The following is an 18,574-nucleotide window of genomic DNA, read 5'->3' on the forward strand; positions in this document are numbered from 1 at the left end:
ATCCCCAGATATCTTTCCGCTAATCAGACTGCGAGAGTTAATACGCTACCAACCTTAGTTTGTTACCAGAGAACATAACAAAGTCCGGAGGAATTAATTTTGCAGCCTTTCCCTACATGCAGGAAGAGAGACGGCAATTTTCAGTTGTCACTCTGGCAAAACTCGCATTCCCCCCCCCCCTCTCCCCCTCCCCTCCTACGGCAATTTTCAGGAGAGCCGAGAGTCAGTCAGTAGTCGCTTCGGCGTGATTACACGGTTGCTTTCCGTGTCTCTGGGGTGATTACATTGTGGCTTTCCGTGTCTCGTCATTGGAGAGTCGCTTTTCGGTGCCAGGCTTCAGCCTGGTGCTTCTTTAGCTGTTTTGGTATAAGTGCCATGTATACCGGGTGATCAAAAAGTCAGTATAAATTTGAAAACTTAATAAACCACGGAATAATGTTGATAGAGAGGTAAAAACTTACACACATGCTTGGAATGACATGGGGTTTTATTAGAACCAAAAAAAATACCCCATATTGCTAGACGCGTGAAAGATCTCTTACGCTCGTCGTTTGGTGATGATCGTGTGCTCAGTCGCCACTTTCGTCATGCTTGGCCTCCCAGGTCCCCAGACTTCAGTCTGTGCGATTATTGGCTTTGGGGTTACCTGAAGTCGCAAGGATATCGTGATCGACCGACATCTCTAGGGATGCTGAGAGACAACATCCGACGCCAATGCCTCACCATAACTCCGGACATGCTTTACAGTGCTGTTCACAACATTATTCCTCGACTACAGCCACTGTTGAGGAATGATGGTGGGCATATTGAGCATTTCCTGCAAAGAGCATCATTTTTGCTTCGTCTTACTTTGTTATGCTAATTATTGCTATTCTGATCAGATGAAGCGCCATCTGTCGGACATTTTTTGAACTTTTGTATTTTTTTCTTTTTTTTTTTTTTTTTTTTTGTTCTAATAAAACCCCGTGTCATTCCAAGCATGTGTGTCAATTTGTACCTCTCTATCTACATTATTACGTTATTTATTCACTTTTCAAATTTATACTGACTTTTTGATCACCTGCTAGCAGTTGTTTTGTCTTTGCGCTGCATAGTTCGCAATTTGCAAGTGTGTTTCGCAACTTGCGAGCGATTGCTTTTTAGCGATAGTTCTCTGCCATACTGGGTCAAGGGTCCATTCGACATGTTGTTGGTCCCATCTGTTCCACGCTGCAAGGTGTCGTGATTGCAAAGATGGACCTCGCCATGGACGTCGGGAGTGAAGTTGCGCATCATGCAGCCTATTGCGCACAGTTTGAGTCGAAACATGACGTCCTGTGGTTGGACGAAAAGCGTCATTCAACATGGTGGCATTGTTGTTAGGGTTCCTCCGTAGGTAGCGGTCATCAACTGCAGTAGTAGTCCTTGGATGGAATGAGCGAGGCATGTCATCGAGAGTTCCTGTCTCCCTGTATCTCCTCCATGTCCAAACAACATCGCTTTGGTTCACTCGAGACGCCTGGACACCTCCATTGTTGAGAGCCCTTCCGGGCACAAAGTAACGATGCGGAAGCGATCGAACCGCGGTATTGACCGTCTAGGCATAGTTGAACTACAGACAACACGAGCCCTGCACCTCCTTCCTGGTGGAGTGACTAGAACTGATCGGCTGTCGGACCCCCTCCGTCTAATAGGCGCTGCTCATGCATGGTTGTTTACATCTTTGGGTGGGTTTAGTTACATCTCTGAACAGTCAAAGGGGCTGTGCCTGTGATACAATATCCACAGTCAACGTCTATCTTCAGGGGTTCTTTGAAGTGGGTTCTGGGAACTGGAGTGATGCAAAACTTTTTTTGATGTGTATATGAGGATTTTTCAATAAGTAATGCAACATATTATCGTTTCTCCATGGGGGATGACACCAAGCAAAGTAACCCCTTCAGGGTCCCAGAAGACCGCCGCCATGACTCTACCGGCTGAAGGTATGGTTTTCAACTTTTCCTGCTGAGGACAGGTGGGGTGGTGCTACTCCATGGATCATGGACTGCCATTCTGTATCCGGTTCGAAGTGATGAATTCATGTTTCGTAGCGTGTGACGATGTTCGAAAAAAAGTTGTCACGATCAGCCTCCTAAGGCGCAAGCAATTCTGCCCAGATGGTCCTTCGTTGCTCTTTATGCTCTCCCGATAGGCAGCGAGAAATCCAGCGGGCACACTCCTTTCAGTACCCCAACTGGTGGATGGGTTGATCGGCTTTGCCTGGTGAAACGTTGTTGTGATGCCTCGTGTGAGGAGGATAAATGCGTACCATCACGTTTCCGACTTTGATAAAGGTCGGATTGTAGCCTATCGCGATTGCGGTTAATCGTATCGCCACATTGCTGCTCGCGTTGGTCGAGATCCAATGACTGTTAGCAGAATATGGAACCGGGGGGTTCAGGAGTATAATACGGAACGCCGTGCTGGATCCCAACGGCCTCGTATCACTAGCAGTCGAGATGGCAGGCATCTTATCCGTATGGGTGTAAGGGATCGTGCAGCCACGTCTCGATCCCTGAGTCAACGGATGGGGACGTTTGCAAGACAACAACCATCTGCACGAAAAGTTCGACGACGTTTACAGCAGCATGGACTATCAGCTCGGACACCGCGGCTGCGGTTACCCTTGACGCTGCATCACAGACAGGAGCGCCTGCGATGGTGTACTCAACGACGAACCTGGGTGCACGAATGGAAAAACGTCATTTTTTCGGATGAATCCAAGCTCTGTTTACAGCATCATGATGGTCGCATACGTTTTTGGCGACATCGCGGTGAACGCACATTGGAAGCGTGTATTCGTCATCGCCATACTGGCGTGATGGTATGGGGTGCCATTGGTTACACGTCTCGGTCACCTCTTGTTCGCATTGACGGCACTTTGAACAGTGGGCGTTACATTTCAGATGTGTTACGACCCGTGGTTCTACCCTTCATTCGATCCCTGGGAAACCCTACATCTCAGCAGGAAAATGCACGACCGTATGTTGCACGTCCTGTACGGGCCTTTCTGGGTACAGAAAATGTTCGACTGCTACCCTGGCCAGGACATTCTCCAGACCTCTCACCAATTGAAAACGAGTGGTCAACGGTGGCCGAGCAACTGGCTCGTCACAATACGCCAGTCACTACTCCTGATGAACTGTGGTATCGTGTTGAAGCTGCATGGGCAGCTGCACCTGTACACGCCGTCCAAGTTCTGTTTGACTCAATGCCCAGGCGTATCAAGACCGTTATTACGGCCAGAGGCGGTTGTTCTGGGTACTGATTTGTCAGGATCTATGCACCCAAATTGCGTGAAAATGTAATCACATGTCAGTTCTAGTATAAAATATTTGTCCAATGAATACCCGTTTATCATCTGCATTTATTCTTGGTGTAGCAATTTTGACGGTCAGTAGTGTATATTGCCGCCACGTATCTGAACTTCATGAAGCTATAAGGGCTGGAGAGGGAATATCCCACGACGTCCCGCAACAAATTCAGCATTTTTTCAACCGAAATTGGGTGAGAAAAACTGTGTTGCATTACTTATTGAACGTCCCTCGTATAATCACCACACTGAAAATAAAATTGTTCAGATGGACCATGAGTCACATAATGAGTCGATGTATTTTGCATTTAGTGAGAAATTAATACAGAAGACTGGTGCGAATAGACGCTGTGTGTGAGTTGGTTACAGGAGCCAGGCAGTCAGTAGTTAAACCTGGCGGCCGGGTGCCCCTGCAGGCCGGTGAACACCTGCGCGACGTACTCGAGCAGGTTGGTGTAGTGGCGCAGGATGAGCCAGTCGCGCATGCGCGCCGCGGGCCCGCGCATCTGCCGGCAGCCGAAGCTCATGGCCTCGCGGCCGACGGGCCGCGGCTGCTCCAGCCGTAGGAAGCGCACGCCCACGTCCAGCGCCGCCAGCACCTGCGACAGGGGTTGCAGCTCAGTGGCCGACACGTCAAGCACTTCCTTTCTGTTAACTGGTCAATACTCGCAAGTGCAGTACTACACCCTTAACGTCGAGTCACACTAGAATGGGACGGAACGCGACGTCACCGTCGAATACAGATAGATGTATTCACCAGTGCTATGCTGGATCACGACTCGACCGGCTTGAGCAGTTTACATCACACCCATAGGCACCCATACTCGGAGGCAAGGAAGCCGTGCCCAACCCTTACCCCTCCCTCTAGCTCTTAAAGAAAGGAAAAATTACAGTGAATCAGGTGTTTATCTTTCAAGATGGTATTACGCAGGTTTTTAACAGGGTCGCAACTGGAACTTTTTTATGGCTACTTATAAGTCGCCATTCCTCTTCCAAAATACGAAAAATGCACGATACTCCCAGGGCTTGCCCCCTCCTTCTCTCACCTACAAACTATCCAATTGCCTTCTTCATCACACCTCGAGAAATCTCGTATGCTGCTCCAGTTTTCGACTACTCGCAAATTTGGCGGCTTCTGTTGGTGTATCTCTAAGCAGTTTCTTAGGGTTATTACGTACTATGGCTTTTAACAATAAAAATAAGCGTAAAACACGGACTGCCATGTCTTCTAGACTGCAAGTGGTGGTTGTTTGGGGAAGGAGACCAGACAGCGTGGTCATCGGTCTCATTGGATTAGGGAAGGATGGGGAAGGAAGTCGGCCGTGCCCTTTCAGAGGAACCATCCCGGCATTTGCCTGTAGTGATTTAGGGAAATCACGAAAAACCTAAATCAGGATGGCCGGACGCGGGATTGAACCGTCGTCCTCCCGAATGCGAGAGGCTGCAAGTGATACGTAACAACAGCAACAAACAAAAGATCGTAAGCACGATTCAGTTCAGTTCTCGAGTTTTCGCTAGTCCCACAATCGAGTGACATGTGTTAGTACTATCTCCACAACATGTCTTCCTACTGAAATTTAATCACGCGATAGCAGTTACAGTCAATTTAATTTGATTTATCTCGTTCATTAGGCTTTTAATTCTTCCAATCCATATATGGCATACAGCAAACCAGTGCTTAACAGTATTGGTTAAAAACAGTCTTGGTTGCAATTTTAGTTTTTTAGTTTTCAACGACGCGTTTCGCCTTATTTAGGCATCTTCAGGTTATCTACACAGAAAACAGAGAACAAATACATCTATTTAAGAATTGCGATCGCGTTGTGCAGACTTGGATAACCTATAAGTATGTATAAACAGATCAACTATTGAAAGAGAAAATACCTTAATTTGGTATTTCTTAGAAGAGTCCTTTAGTCAGTGTAGCCAACGGGCATCGTCGAATATATCAGGCCAACATCGCCTTCGTTAAACTCAGTAAAAACTAGAAATATAAAATAGTAAAATCATTACCTTTTCTAGATGGACGCGGGAGGCACCAAGATCTGCATAACGCGATCCCGTTCACAGGAGCGAGTAACAGAGTAAGATGGAGGCTCAGGTACAGGGTGTTTCAAAAATGACCGGTATATTTGAAACGGCAATAAAAACTAAACGAGCAGCGATAGAAATACACCGTTTGTTGCAATATGCTTGGGACAACAGTACATTTTCAGGCGGACAAACTTTCGAAATTACAGTAGTTACAATTTTCAACAACAGATGGCGCTGCAAGTGATGTGAAAGATATAGAAGACAACGCAGTCTGTGGGTGCGCCATTTTGTACGTCGTCTTTCTGCTGTAAGCGTGTGCTGTTCACAACGTGCAAGTGTGCTGTAGACAACATGGTTTATTCCTTAGAACAGAGGATTTTTCTGGTGTTGGAATTCCACCGCCTAGAACACAGTGTTGTTGCAACAAGACAAAGTTTTCAACGGAGGTTTAATGTAACCAAAGGACAGAAAAGCAATACAATACAGGATCTGTTTGAAAAATTTCAACGGACTGGGAACGTGACAGATGAACATGCTGGAAAGGTAGGGCGACCGTGTACAGCAACCACAGAGGGCAACGCGCAGCTAGTGCAGCAGGTGATCCAACAGCGGCCTCGGGCTTCCGTTCGCCATGTTGCAGCTGCGGTCCAAATGACGCCAACGTCCACGTATCGTCTCATGCGCCAGAGTTTACACCTCTATCCATACAAAATTCAAATGCGGCAACCCCTCAGCGCCGCTACCATTGCTGCACGAGAGACATTCGCTAACGATATAGTGCACAGGATTGATGACGGCGATATGCATGTGGGCAGCATTTGGTTTACTGACGAAGCTTATTTTTACCTGGGCGGCTTCGTCAATAAACAGAACTGGCGCATATGGGGAACCGAAAAGCCCCATGTTGCAGTCCCATCGTCCCTGCATCCTCAAAAAGTACTGGTCTGGGCCGCCATTTCTTCCAAAGGAATCATTGGCCCATTTTTCAGATCCGAAACGATTACTGCATCACGCTATCTGGACATTCTTCGTGAGTTTGTGGCGGTACAAACTGCCTTAGACGACACTGCGAACACCTCGTGGTTTATGCAAGATGGTGCCCGGCCACATCGCACGGCCGACGTCTTTAATTTCCTGAATGAATATTTCGATGATCGTGTGATTGCTTTGGGCTATCCGAAACATACAGGAGGCGGCGTGGATTGGCCTCCCTATTCGCCAGACATGAACCCCTGTGACTTCTTTCTGTGGGGACACTTGAAAGACCAGGTGTACCGCCAGAATCCAGAAACAATTGAACAGCTGAAGCAGTACATCTCATCTGCATGTGAAGCCATTCCGCCAGACACGTTGTCAAAGGTTTCGGGTAATTTCATTCAGAGACTACGCCATATTATTGCTACGCATGGTGGATATGTGGAAAATATCGTACTATAGAGTTTCCCAGACCGCAGCGCCATCTGTTGTTGAAAATTGTAACTACTGTAATTTCGAAAGTTTGTCTGCCTGAAAATGTACTGTTGTCCCAAGCATATTGCAACAAACGGTGTATTTCTATCGCTGCTCGTTTAGTTTTTATTGCCGTTTCAAATATACCGGTCATTTTTGAAACACCCTGTAGTAAGCATAATGGACGACAGCGTCGTGTGCCAGTACTGAAGCTCAACACAGACGCTGCGACGCAGCAGTGATTAAAAGTGAGAGATCGTAAACTGGATATACATACCCACTAAAACTTTATAAATGTAATGCATATAAAACATTGATAAGATGGAATTGCTAGGGGCAACACCTGTGCAATAGCTTGTCCTAAAATTTTGACGAAGTAAAATATTAATGAAGGCCGTAAATTTAAAATGAGAAAACAAGGTGTGTAATACAACACACAGATGCAGTACATAAACAGATTTTTCGTATCATATACCATTAGAACGAGAACATTAAAAACACAGGACTGTAATTTCAGATAAAGAGGCTGCCCATATAACACTCAATACTGCCTCATTCGGAGCTAGAGCTTCTAGCAAGAAAACATTTTTTATAAAATGTTAAGTAAAATTATTAGGCTTAAAAAATACACACCAAGGTGGAAGACGGACGTTATGCGGGTAAACTCCGCTATGGCCCCTAGGGCCGACTTGTCAAGCTCCCTTTGTTTCATATGGCGCTTGTGCTCAGTACAACGCTCCACACCCGAGCGAATTGTTTGTCCGATATATATGCTGCCTCATTCACAGGGTACACAATACACGCCGGACACTCGAAGAGCAATGTTGTCTTTAACAGTGCGCAACATATCGCGTATCTTGGAGGCGGGCCGGAACACTGGTCTTAGCCCACGTTTCTGCAGCAGACGTCCTAACTTGCTGCTAGTTGCTCCACAGTATGGCAGGAATGCAGTCCGTTTGGCCTCTTCTATTGATTCACCAGGTGTCTGTCGTCGGCAGCCCTTGAAAGCGTTTGCAATTTCTCTTTTACTGTATCCATTTTCCCCGAAAACACGTTTTCAGTTCTGCAATTCACACTGTAGCTGGTCGTCGTCAGAGATAATCTTGGCTCTATGAACCAACGTGTTCGAGACCGCTTTCTTGTGTACAGTGTGGTGGAAACCATTGGCGTACAAGTACCGATCAGTGTGTGTTGGTTTCCGGTACACTGAATGGGCAAGCTAGCCTTCTGCCATCCGCTCAACCAACTCAGCCAAGAATGCTAGCTTACCGTGCTCCTCCATCTCGACAGTAAATTTAATGTTGGGATGGACACCATTCATGTGATCGACGAACTGCTGTAGTGTATCTTCATCATGAGGCCATATCAGGAAGGTGTCATCAACGTATCGTAGAAAGCAAGACGGCCGCAATGTCGCAGTTTGGAGAGCCTGCTCCTCAAAGTGCTCCATGAAGAAATTTGCGACTGCTGGAGACAGTGGTGATCCCATAGCTGTGCGGTCCGTCATCTCATAATATTCATCGCAGTACAAAAAGTACGTTGTCGTTAGGACGTGACGGAACAACTTAATGATTCCATATGGAAAATGTTGGGCCAAAAGATCCAGCGTATTGGCACTCTCGTAAAAAGTGTCTCAACGTCCAAGCTAACCATTAGATCGTTTGGGTCTATCTTCATTCTCTTGAGTGTCTCAACAAATTTCTGCGAGTTGACAACATGGTGTTCACCATGTCACACTTTTGGTGCTAATAATCCTACCAGATGTTTAGTAAGTCTGTGGGTGGGCGAACTGATTGCGCTAACAATGGGCCTCAGAGGAACACTTTCCTTCTGGATATTTGGTAATCCATAAGTCTGGGAGGTCTGGCGGCACGAGGCGTTAATTTCTTCACCACTTCATCTAGTAAATCAGAATCCTTTAATAACGTCCCTGTCTTTCTGACAATGGCCTGTGTGGGATCACGACTAAGGTTGCGGTACGTGGCGTCTTCTAATAAATGTAGCGTCTTCAGGTGGTAGTCTGCAGAGTTCAGAACCATATTTATATTATTTTTTAAATGTAGGATGGTCGCTCAAATACAATCTCACTTCTACCGTTCAACTGAACAGCAGAGAGTCCTCACAGCTCAAGCAGTTTGGCACCTTTGGCACTGATATGTAAATGAAAACGACCATTCGCGACATGTGAGACTCAAGGCAGGAATAAAACGCCAGGGGCGCTGCACTAGACTCACTTGCTTGAGCTGTCGATCCAGACAAGAAAGTTTCTCATGTAACAGCGGTTCAACTTCCGGTGTTAGCAGACTATGCCACGCCCCTCCACCAAGTCAACGTCAAACTTTCTTCGCGAGAAAGTTGACGTTATCGTCCTGTTCTGTTGACAGCTTTCTTGAATGCAGCCATTTGAAATGCATTGTTGAATGTTTTGACGCTACGTTCTGTCAAGTGCGACTCAACCTTTAGGGTGTCACGATCAGATAAACAACATCTGGAATTTAGAACTGACAGACCATTCACGTTATTTCAGTCGGAGCCTCCGTGTTGATCCGCTTGAAGATGGAGTGAGGGAATTTCAAACAGCTGGTACATATAGTCCCCCATTAACGTTGCTTCTCGAATCCCACATATAGGGTCAGACATGTACTTCACCTTATAATTTTTGATATCCTAAAAAAATTGATAGTTTATTTTCAGTTTGACGAATAGCAACTATAACTTCACAAAATAAAGAGTAGCATTGTATCTTAATCTTACAAATCACTGAGAATGAAATTCGTTTTTTCAAATGAAACTGTGCAACATTTTGGTTCCAGGATATTATTTCTAGATGTATTCTGCAGCTATTTGCTCGGTCTCCACGAGTCAGTACATTTTCAAGTAATTCATCATTGTTGTTGTTGTTGCTGTCTTCAGTCTGAAGAATGGTTTGATGCATCTCTTCATGCTACTCTACGTCGTGCAAGCATCTACATCTCCGAATAACTATTGCAGCCTACATTCTCCTGAATCTGGTTACTATATTCATCTCTTGGTCTGCCTCTACGATTTTTGCTCCCACGCCCCCCCCCCTCCCACCCTCCAATACTAAATTGGTGATATCCCAAAATGCGTCGTATCCACCAAGCCCATCTTTTAATCAAGTTGTGCCACAAATTGTTCTCCTCGGTTATATTCAGTACGTCCTCATTAGTTATGTGATCTATCCATCTAATCTTCGGCATTCTTCTGTAGCATAACATTTCAAAAGCGTCTATTCTCTTAAACTATTTATCGTTCATGTTTCACTTCCACACATGGTTACACTTCAGACAAATGCCTTCAGAAAAGACTTCCTAACACTTAAGTCTATATTTGATGTCCACAAATTTCTTTTCTCCAGAAACGCTTCTCTTGTCATTGCCAGTCTACATTTTATACACTTCGTCTTTCGGCCATCAGTTATTTTGCAAAACTCATCTGCTACTTTAAGTGTCTCGTTTCCTAACCTGTTCCGTCAGCATCACCTGATTTACTTTGACTACATTCCATTATCGTTGTCTTAATTTTGTTGATGTTCCTCTTATACACTCCTTTCAAGACACTGTCCGTTTCGTTCAATGGCTCGTCCAAATCCTTTGCTGACTGACAGAATTATAATATCATCCGAAAACCTCAAAGTATTTATTTCTTCTCATCGAGTTTTAATTCCTACTCCAAATCTTTCTTTGGTTTCCTTTACTGCTTGCTCAATGCACAGACTGAATAACATCGGGGATAGGCTCCCGTCTCAAGCTCTGCTTCTCTTTCATGCCCCTCGACTCTTATAACTGCCGTCTGGTTCCAGTACAATTTGCAAATAGCTTTTCGCTCCCTGTATTTTACCCCCGATATGTTCATAATTTTAAAGAGATTAATCTATTCAACATTGTCGAAAGCTTTCTCTAAATCTAAAAATACCACAAACGTAAGTTTACCTTTCCTTAACCTATCCTCTAAGATAAGTCGTAGGGTCAGTAGTGCCTCGTGTGTTCCTAGATTTCTCCGAAATCCAAATTGGTCTTCACCGAGGTCGGCTTCTACCCGTTTTTCCGTTCTTCTGATTTTTCTGTAAAGAATTCGTGATAGTCTTTTGGTAGCATGACTTATGATACTGATAGTTCGGTAATTTTCACACCTGTTAGCAACTCCTTTCTTTGAACTGGAATTATTACATTCTTCATTACTAAAAATTATATTGGCCTCAAAACTGCTGATTTACAATGACTTCTTTTCTGGTGTACTTCATTTTAATCATCAGGAGGACAATAGATAATTAATCTGGATCTCCCATATCGGCAAAGCATTTTATTGTTGAGATAAGCTCAAACTTCGGGGTAGTGTGTACTAACCTCGCCGCAAGAAAATCAGGGAAATCTAATTTTAAATACATTTTACTGGGTAATTCTGCTTACACCTACGAAATTTTTTATATCGCTCAATTACGATGTGTACACTATTTATGAAAATGCGAGATAACCGCAAATGGTATCCCTACAAAAAGAAGATACATGTACACATCTTTAAAAGTTTCAACAAGTTTGAACAATGTAACCAAAGTTGTGTGACAGGATAGGCAACCTTCAAAGAAGTCATATCACCGGGACTCAAAGCAACCAGCACAGATGATACATCGTTCTTCTTTCTATAGGCTTGGCGAGACAGTCGATTTTGGATTGGACTGCGGTATGCCTTCGATGCTTAGACTGCAGGATGATGTGAAAGCGTTGATTCTCCCGCCTAATATAGCAGCAAAAATTATCTTGTGGCAGCATGCTACAACTCCTTAGCCCGTCTCATGGTTGCACTTCTATATGGTATATGTACGTATTGATCTAAACCTACGAATTCCTCATACAACGATTCATTGGCCTTCTGGCTCATTAGTTTGATAATACTGTTTTAGGTTAATGTTATATGATATGGATACTGCGTACGTATTTATAAATGTCTTTGGTCATCACTATTACTCTTCGAATGGTTCACAATCTTTCACGCTGTAGATGAAACAACCCATATCCATAGCATATAACAGAATTATTCAACTGGATTTTTGCAAACTCCATGCTGGAAGAACTATATGTACAACATTGAGAGGCCATATACAAACACGTCGACGTATACACATTTCGCGTACTCCAGTCTAATCATAGCCATCTGTAGAACAGCAAATTCACAATGAGGAACAGTATGTAATTCAGTTTTGGGATTGATGTTTAAGTATATCGTTTCATCATGATAGTTTGTAAGCCCTTGTTATATGTTTTAGAATAATAATGTCCACTAGAGTTTGTGACACTCAGACAAGTGAAATGGGTTTGTTACATCAGATTGGCAGGTGGCTGTAGAATTGAATTATGTCTAAACCGACCTGTGCACAGCATCCTAACTTGTAGAAATTATGTTAAATGAATGTTCTGAACTGATAAAAGTTTTTAATTGAAACACAGTTTTATTTCACATAGTTTATGGGTCCTGATCAGTCCCTCTCCGTCCAATATCACTCAGCCTGCTTAGCCACATAGTAAGTTCCTATAATCTAGTAGGTGTTATGAGTATTTCATCTGTTTGGTTGCTCCTCCCAAAATAGTTTAAGGCTACTTCCGATATCTAACTTTTATGTACCGTGGGATATAGAGAAATTAATTTGTCATATGCTACTAATGGCTGCCACACACATATCACTTCTCGATCTTGAAATTGCTCACGATTCTTCATAATTAGCTTTAACAAATTATTATCCACGAATATTGAGTGGCCATCACGACCCAAATATTCTTCTTATCACTCGGTTCCGAGAGTTCCGGAACCTGTCAGAAAATTGGAATAGAGATCAATATAAACCTCATTTCCACCCTTTTTATTGCTCAAGAAAAACATGCATTGCGTGTTGTACCATCACACAGCGAGACCTTCAGAGGTGGTGGTCCACACTGCTGTACACACCGGTACCTCTAATACCCAGTTGTACGTCCTCTTGCATTGATGCTTGCCTGTATTAGTCGTGGCATACTATCCACAAGTTCATCAAGGCACTGTTGATTCAGATTGTCCCATTCCTCAACGGCGATTCGGCGTAGGTCCCTCAGAGTGGTTGGTAGGTCACGTCGTCCATAAACAGCCCTTTTCAGTCTATCCCAGATTTGTTCGATAGGGTTTGTGTCTGGAGAACATGCTGATCATTCTAGTCGAGCGATGTCGCTATCCTGAAGTAAGCCATTCACAAGATGTGCACGATGGGGGCGCGAATTGTCGTCCATGAATACGAATGCCTCGCCAATATGCTGCGATATGGTTGCACTATCGGTCGGAGGATGGCATTCACGTATGATACAGCCGTTATGGCGCCTTCCATGACCACCAGCGGCGTACGTCGGCCCCACATAATTCCATCCCAAAACAGCATCAAACCTCCACCTTGCTGCACTCACTGGACATTGTGTCTAAGGCGTTCAGCCTCACCGGGTTGCCTCCAAACACGTCTCCGACAATTGTCTGGTTGAAGACAAATGCGACACTCATCGGTAAAGAGAACGTGATGCCAATCCTGAGTGGTCCATTCGGCATGTTGCTGGGTCCATCTGTACCACGCTGCATGGTGTCGTGGTTGCAAAGATGGGCCTCGCCATGGACGTTAGGAGTGAAGTTGCGCATCATGCAGTCTATTGCGCACAGTTTGAGTCGTAACACGACGTTCTGTCGCTGCACGAAAAGCATTATTCAACATGGTGGCGTTGCTGTCAGTGGGTTCCTCCGAGCCATAATCCGTAGGTAGCGGTCATCCAATGCAATAGTAGCCCTTGGGCGGCCTGAGCGAGGCATGTCATCGACAGTTCCTGTCTCTCTGTATCTCCTCCATGTCCGAACAACATCGCTTTGGTTCACTCCTTCCTAATGGAATGACCCCCTCCGTCTAATAGGCGCTGCTCATGCATGGTTGTTTACATCTTTGGGCGGGTTTAGTGACATCTCTGAACAGTCAAAGGGACTGTGTCTGTGATACAATATCCACAATCAATGTCTGTCTTCAGGAGTTCTGGGAACCGGGGTGATGCAAAACTTTTTTTGTTGTGTCTGTTATGGATAATGATACCCTTACAATTTGCGATGGCCGACCAATGTAATACCATAGCGTATCAAAATATTATTACTTGCTTTTTAAAACTTGATTTGTTCGTTGCCTTAAAAATACATTTTTCAGAAGATCACTTCACGAATTAATTGGTGGTATTTAAATCAATAAAATTCCCAACCAGAAACTATGGTTGAATTTCACCACGCCGTGGATTTCAATTAGTTCCATCATGAAATCGAGGTACTGCTGGAAATTCTTATAACGATATACAAACTGTTCCCTCCAGAACTTGTAGTCAACAACCTGAGAAGTTTCGCAGACCTGCATAAACTGAACACCACTATGCTCGTCGTGCATCCTATAAAGATATGCTGAGACGACATTCATCCGAGTCCTGTTGCACACTCAGAAAATATATACCACTTTTTTCTTTTCTTTTTCTTCTCACATGCATGTGCCACTGGATCGTGGGAAGTCTGCAGTAGGTGGAAATTGTAGCATGGCAGACCTGCACAGGTTGCTAACATCCAAATGCAGGATATAACAATGATCGAGGGCTGCGTCATACCGTCCCATCATTTTTTGTTACAGTATCATCCCTCGTTCAGAGTTTGCGGCAAGGTTCCCCTCTGCAATGTTCAGCGTCAAGGATTAAAGGAGTTACAAACACGAAAACAAAACAACGTGTCATCGGGTAGGTTGATAATATTGTTCGATCCTGTGCTTACTTGCTGCAGAGTGTATAGCTAGGTGTCGATTCCAAACATGTATCACACTCGATGCAGCCTATCCTTGGTATGCCGAAATGTTACAGTGTAAAAAACCATTTCTTGGAAAACTATCATTTTGCTCCGACTAAGCTAGCCAATACTGCGCTCTTCGGCGTCGATAAGCAATACAACATTTTCTTTCATGCTTCTACTTAGTTTCGTGGCTTTTCAGAGACTTAACTTAGCGTAATACTGACATTTCGCACAATAATTATTCACTTTTCTACAAATCCTCCGATTTTGAATTCATTTGGATTGGTCTTTCTGGGTGTTGAAGTGCTGGACTGTTCATCAATGTTAGCGTCTTATCTCTCATTGCATAGAATCTGGACCAAATGCGTGGTACTCACGCAGAGGAGGTGGTGCTCGGTGTCCTCAAAGTCCTGAGCGAACTGCGTGTGCAGCTCCTCGTGGTCCCAGGCCAGCTGTTCCAGAGCCACGGCGTGTCTTTGCATCAGGTTGTACGTCTTCACCAGCTCCGCGTCTAGCTGCAACACACGCCAACGCAATGAGAATTAGTGAACATGTGGAGGGAAATGTTATCCCGAGATCAGCAGATGGACAAAGTTCGATTACATATGTAGCCTACCAGCATTTTGCATGACGTTTCACATTCAGAAAATTCCTAAATCCACTACCTGCTAAGCTATTTGCATAAATTAGTAAACGAAATCTAGAACTGAACTTTTTGCACCACAGGTCTTTGATCATCTATTATTACCGCTTTCAACATTTCTACAATGATATGACACAAAGCATATAAAACGCATATGAAATCTAGATCACAGGACGTGACTAAGTAAATGTAGAAACGAACATTTGAACCTTAAATGTAAATAAACACCATAGACAAATCATATTCTAATCACATGTCAAATTATATCTACGGACATTACATATTATCCTCTTCACTCAGTGCTTCACTTTTCATTCTTCATAAGGATCTTCTTTCTTTCTTTCTTGTTTTTTTTTCCCCTTAGGTGTGACTACTGCCACGAAAGCAAAACTGAAAATGTCAGTACATACGTTATAATACAAAACCACGTAGAAAATGCAGAACGCTAAAATTGCTTAATGTCGCAAAACGTATTACGTGTTTGCTGATTCGAGGCGTGCTGCTTCGGGATGTTAGGTTCGCAACTGTATAATATTGAGCAAATTTGATAACTTTTTATTTTGTCCGTCTCAGTTCATGAGTACAATTTTTTGCTGCAGTGGCTACCAATTTCGGGCTGACACGCCCGTTCTCAAACCACGTAAAAATTACAAAGTACATGTACAGCCATGTTTACACACAGCATGCTTGTCCATATTACAAGTACTTATATACATAGATCGATATTAATGGTAACTAGACACACAACATGATGTCAAATGGCACATATAGCATTTGTACAGAAAGTCAAATTGTGAGCAACAAATATTCTCACTGATAAGATAACCTATATGTCAATTGTTACACATGTAAGACACAACCAGACTGACAAATATAACTGTTAGCAGTCAACAGGACACCTTGGTCAGCGTCACCCTCACACATACGAGTGTGTGCATATGGCTGCCTTTTAGGCTGCTATGGTGCTTCCGCACCCACTGTCATTCATTGATAACATTTTTGAAAAGTAGAAAAATACCAGTTTTACAAGAAATGTTAACAATTCTGTATTACAAAATAAAGTAACATCCAAATGTAACATACAAAATCAGGAGGCGACGACATTGTGCGCCTCAAACTACTAGAGTTATATTTGTCAGTTTGGTTGTGTCGTTCAGGCGAATCAGTACATTCATAACCTGTCTCATCAATGAGAGAACTTGTTGCTCACAGTTTGACTTTCTTTACAAAAGCTATTCGTGCCTTTTCACATAATGTTGTATAACTAGTTACAGTTAACAACAAGCCATGCCTTTACGCATATAAGTATTTGTAATGTGGACATGCATGCTGTATGTACACTGTTTTTAAATCTATAACCTAGATGTGAAACCATAACCTTTGTGTAAAAATGGACAAATCATGTAATATTTCAGAACACTCACAGAAAATGCCTTGTAAAAAAGGCGAAACGCGTCTGGGTGCATATATAAAAATAAAAATTTCGATGTGCAGCTTGAAAAAAAGGCATTTTTTTTAAACAACTGCAATTTGTAATTTTTACGTGTGTGGTTTGAGAATGGCCGTGTCAGCCCCAAACCGGTAACCTCTGCACTAAAATTGTATATTCATGTAACTGAGATGGATAAAATAAAAAAATATCAAATTATATCAGTACTACGTACTGTTTCCCAGTTTTTTTCTGAAATATAATTGATTCTATACAGGGAATTCGGGGAGGAAAGGTCAATATTTTACACAGTGATAGTATAAGTAATTCTGAACAAAAAATGGTATATGAACATAGGTCCGCAAATGCCTCGTTAGGGAGGTGCGGGTATTGAAAGGAACTTTAATTCTACAAAATTGATGTGCACAAAGTGAACGTATATGCAATACATCTGGGCCGTAATGTGATTTTCTTGAAAACAATGTTACAGAAAAGTACAGTTATGTTACACATTTTTACATCATGTTTATTTACTTTGCATTTAGTACGTACTGCATTTCAATATGCATGTTACATGTATTAAGTTAAAAAAGACATAGCACGTCTTTTACAAACATCTTTAACACTTATCGTACAGATGTTGTACAGTTCACAGAACAGGTTCGAATATGCCACATGAACGTCAATGCACTTTTCCGCTCTAGCGATATCATGTTGTGTTGCTTGTTCAATTGCCTGTGGTTGGTTCCTAAACAATTCAGCAGCGTCCATGATGCGACGAAGCAGTACATCTCGTGTATTTACCTTCACTTTGTGCACCTCTGATTTCATCCAACCCCATGAACAAAGGTCAGGTGGTCTTGGAGGCCAGTTAATAGCACTGCCACGGCCAATCCAGCGATTAGGGTAGGTGCGATTGAGATGGTCCCTCACAAGTAAGGTAACATGTGGAGGGCACCGTTATGTTGAAAGTACATTCCAGTTCGCTTGGCTAAAGGAACGTCTTCCAATAGTTCCACAAATGAATTTTCAAAAAAATTGCAGACACCTCTCTCCCTTAAATTGCTGATTGATAATAAATGGACCTACAAAAGGTTATCGATCATGCAGCACCAAACGTTTATGGCAAAACGAACCTGGAAATTGCTATCCACTAAAGCGTGCGTATTTTCCCGTGTGTTGTTTATTCCACGTCGTGAAAACTGGGCTTCGTCAGTGAATAGTATATATGGAAACAAATGAATATTCTCAATTACCCAGTGACCAAACTGAAGTCGTTGGGTATTGTCGCCAGCGTGGAGATTTTGGACCCGCTGTATGTGAAATGGATACAGGTTTTCCGCATGTAATGTTTCCCATACACGTGTCTGTGGGACATTCATACACAGGGACATTCTTCGTATGCTCGTACTGGCACAATGTTACAGAAAAGTACAGTTATGTTACACATTTTTACATAATGTTTTTTTTATTTTGCATTTAGTACGTAATGCATTTCAACATGCTTGTTACATGTATTAAGTTGAAAAAGACATACCACGTCTTTTACAAACAGCTTTAAAACTTAACGTACTTCCGATAATTTCTTCCTGTTCATGCAAAGTCTGTTGAAGTGCAAGCTCGGACGAAAAACGTCTACTTGGAAGAGAGCTTGTTGCACGCAAAGTGATTACACTTTGGTGAACACCCTGCGATCAGGTAATCGTTGAGTCGGAAAGCGCCTGTGGTATTCTTCTCTCGCAGCGGTAGCTCTACCATCGCAGAATCCATAAACATACGCCATATCTGCGTATTCCTCATTACTGTAGACGTGTGGCATTGTTAGCTGCGCTTGTACGAACGCAATTAACACCCT

At 43.3% G+C, this 18,574-nt stretch overlaps 1 protein-coding gene across 1 annotated transcript in view; it reads right to left on the reverse strand.

Moving 5' to 3' along the window:
• Positions 1 to 3,711: 3,711 nt before the first annotated feature.
• Positions 3,712 to 18,574, reverse strand: part of LOC124613304 — a 46,594-nt gene continuing 31,731 nt past the window's right edge. The window contains exons 3-4 of the mRNA XM_047141999.1: positions 15,025 to 15,162; positions 3,712 to 3,930 (exon numbers count right to left, since the gene is read on the reverse strand). Coding sequence (XP_046997955.1) covers positions 3,712 to 3,930; positions 15,025 to 15,162 — 357 coding nt within the window. The remainder of the gene's footprint in view (positions 3,931 to 15,024; positions 15,163 to 18,574) is intronic.

The sequence above is a fragment of the Schistocerca americana genome, chromosome 4 (assembly GCF_021461395.2).
Source record: "Schistocerca americana isolate TAMUIC-IGC-003095 chromosome 4, iqSchAmer2.1, whole genome shotgun sequence".
Taxonomy (NCBI): domain Eukaryota; kingdom Metazoa; phylum Arthropoda; class Insecta; order Orthoptera; family Acrididae; genus Schistocerca; species Schistocerca americana.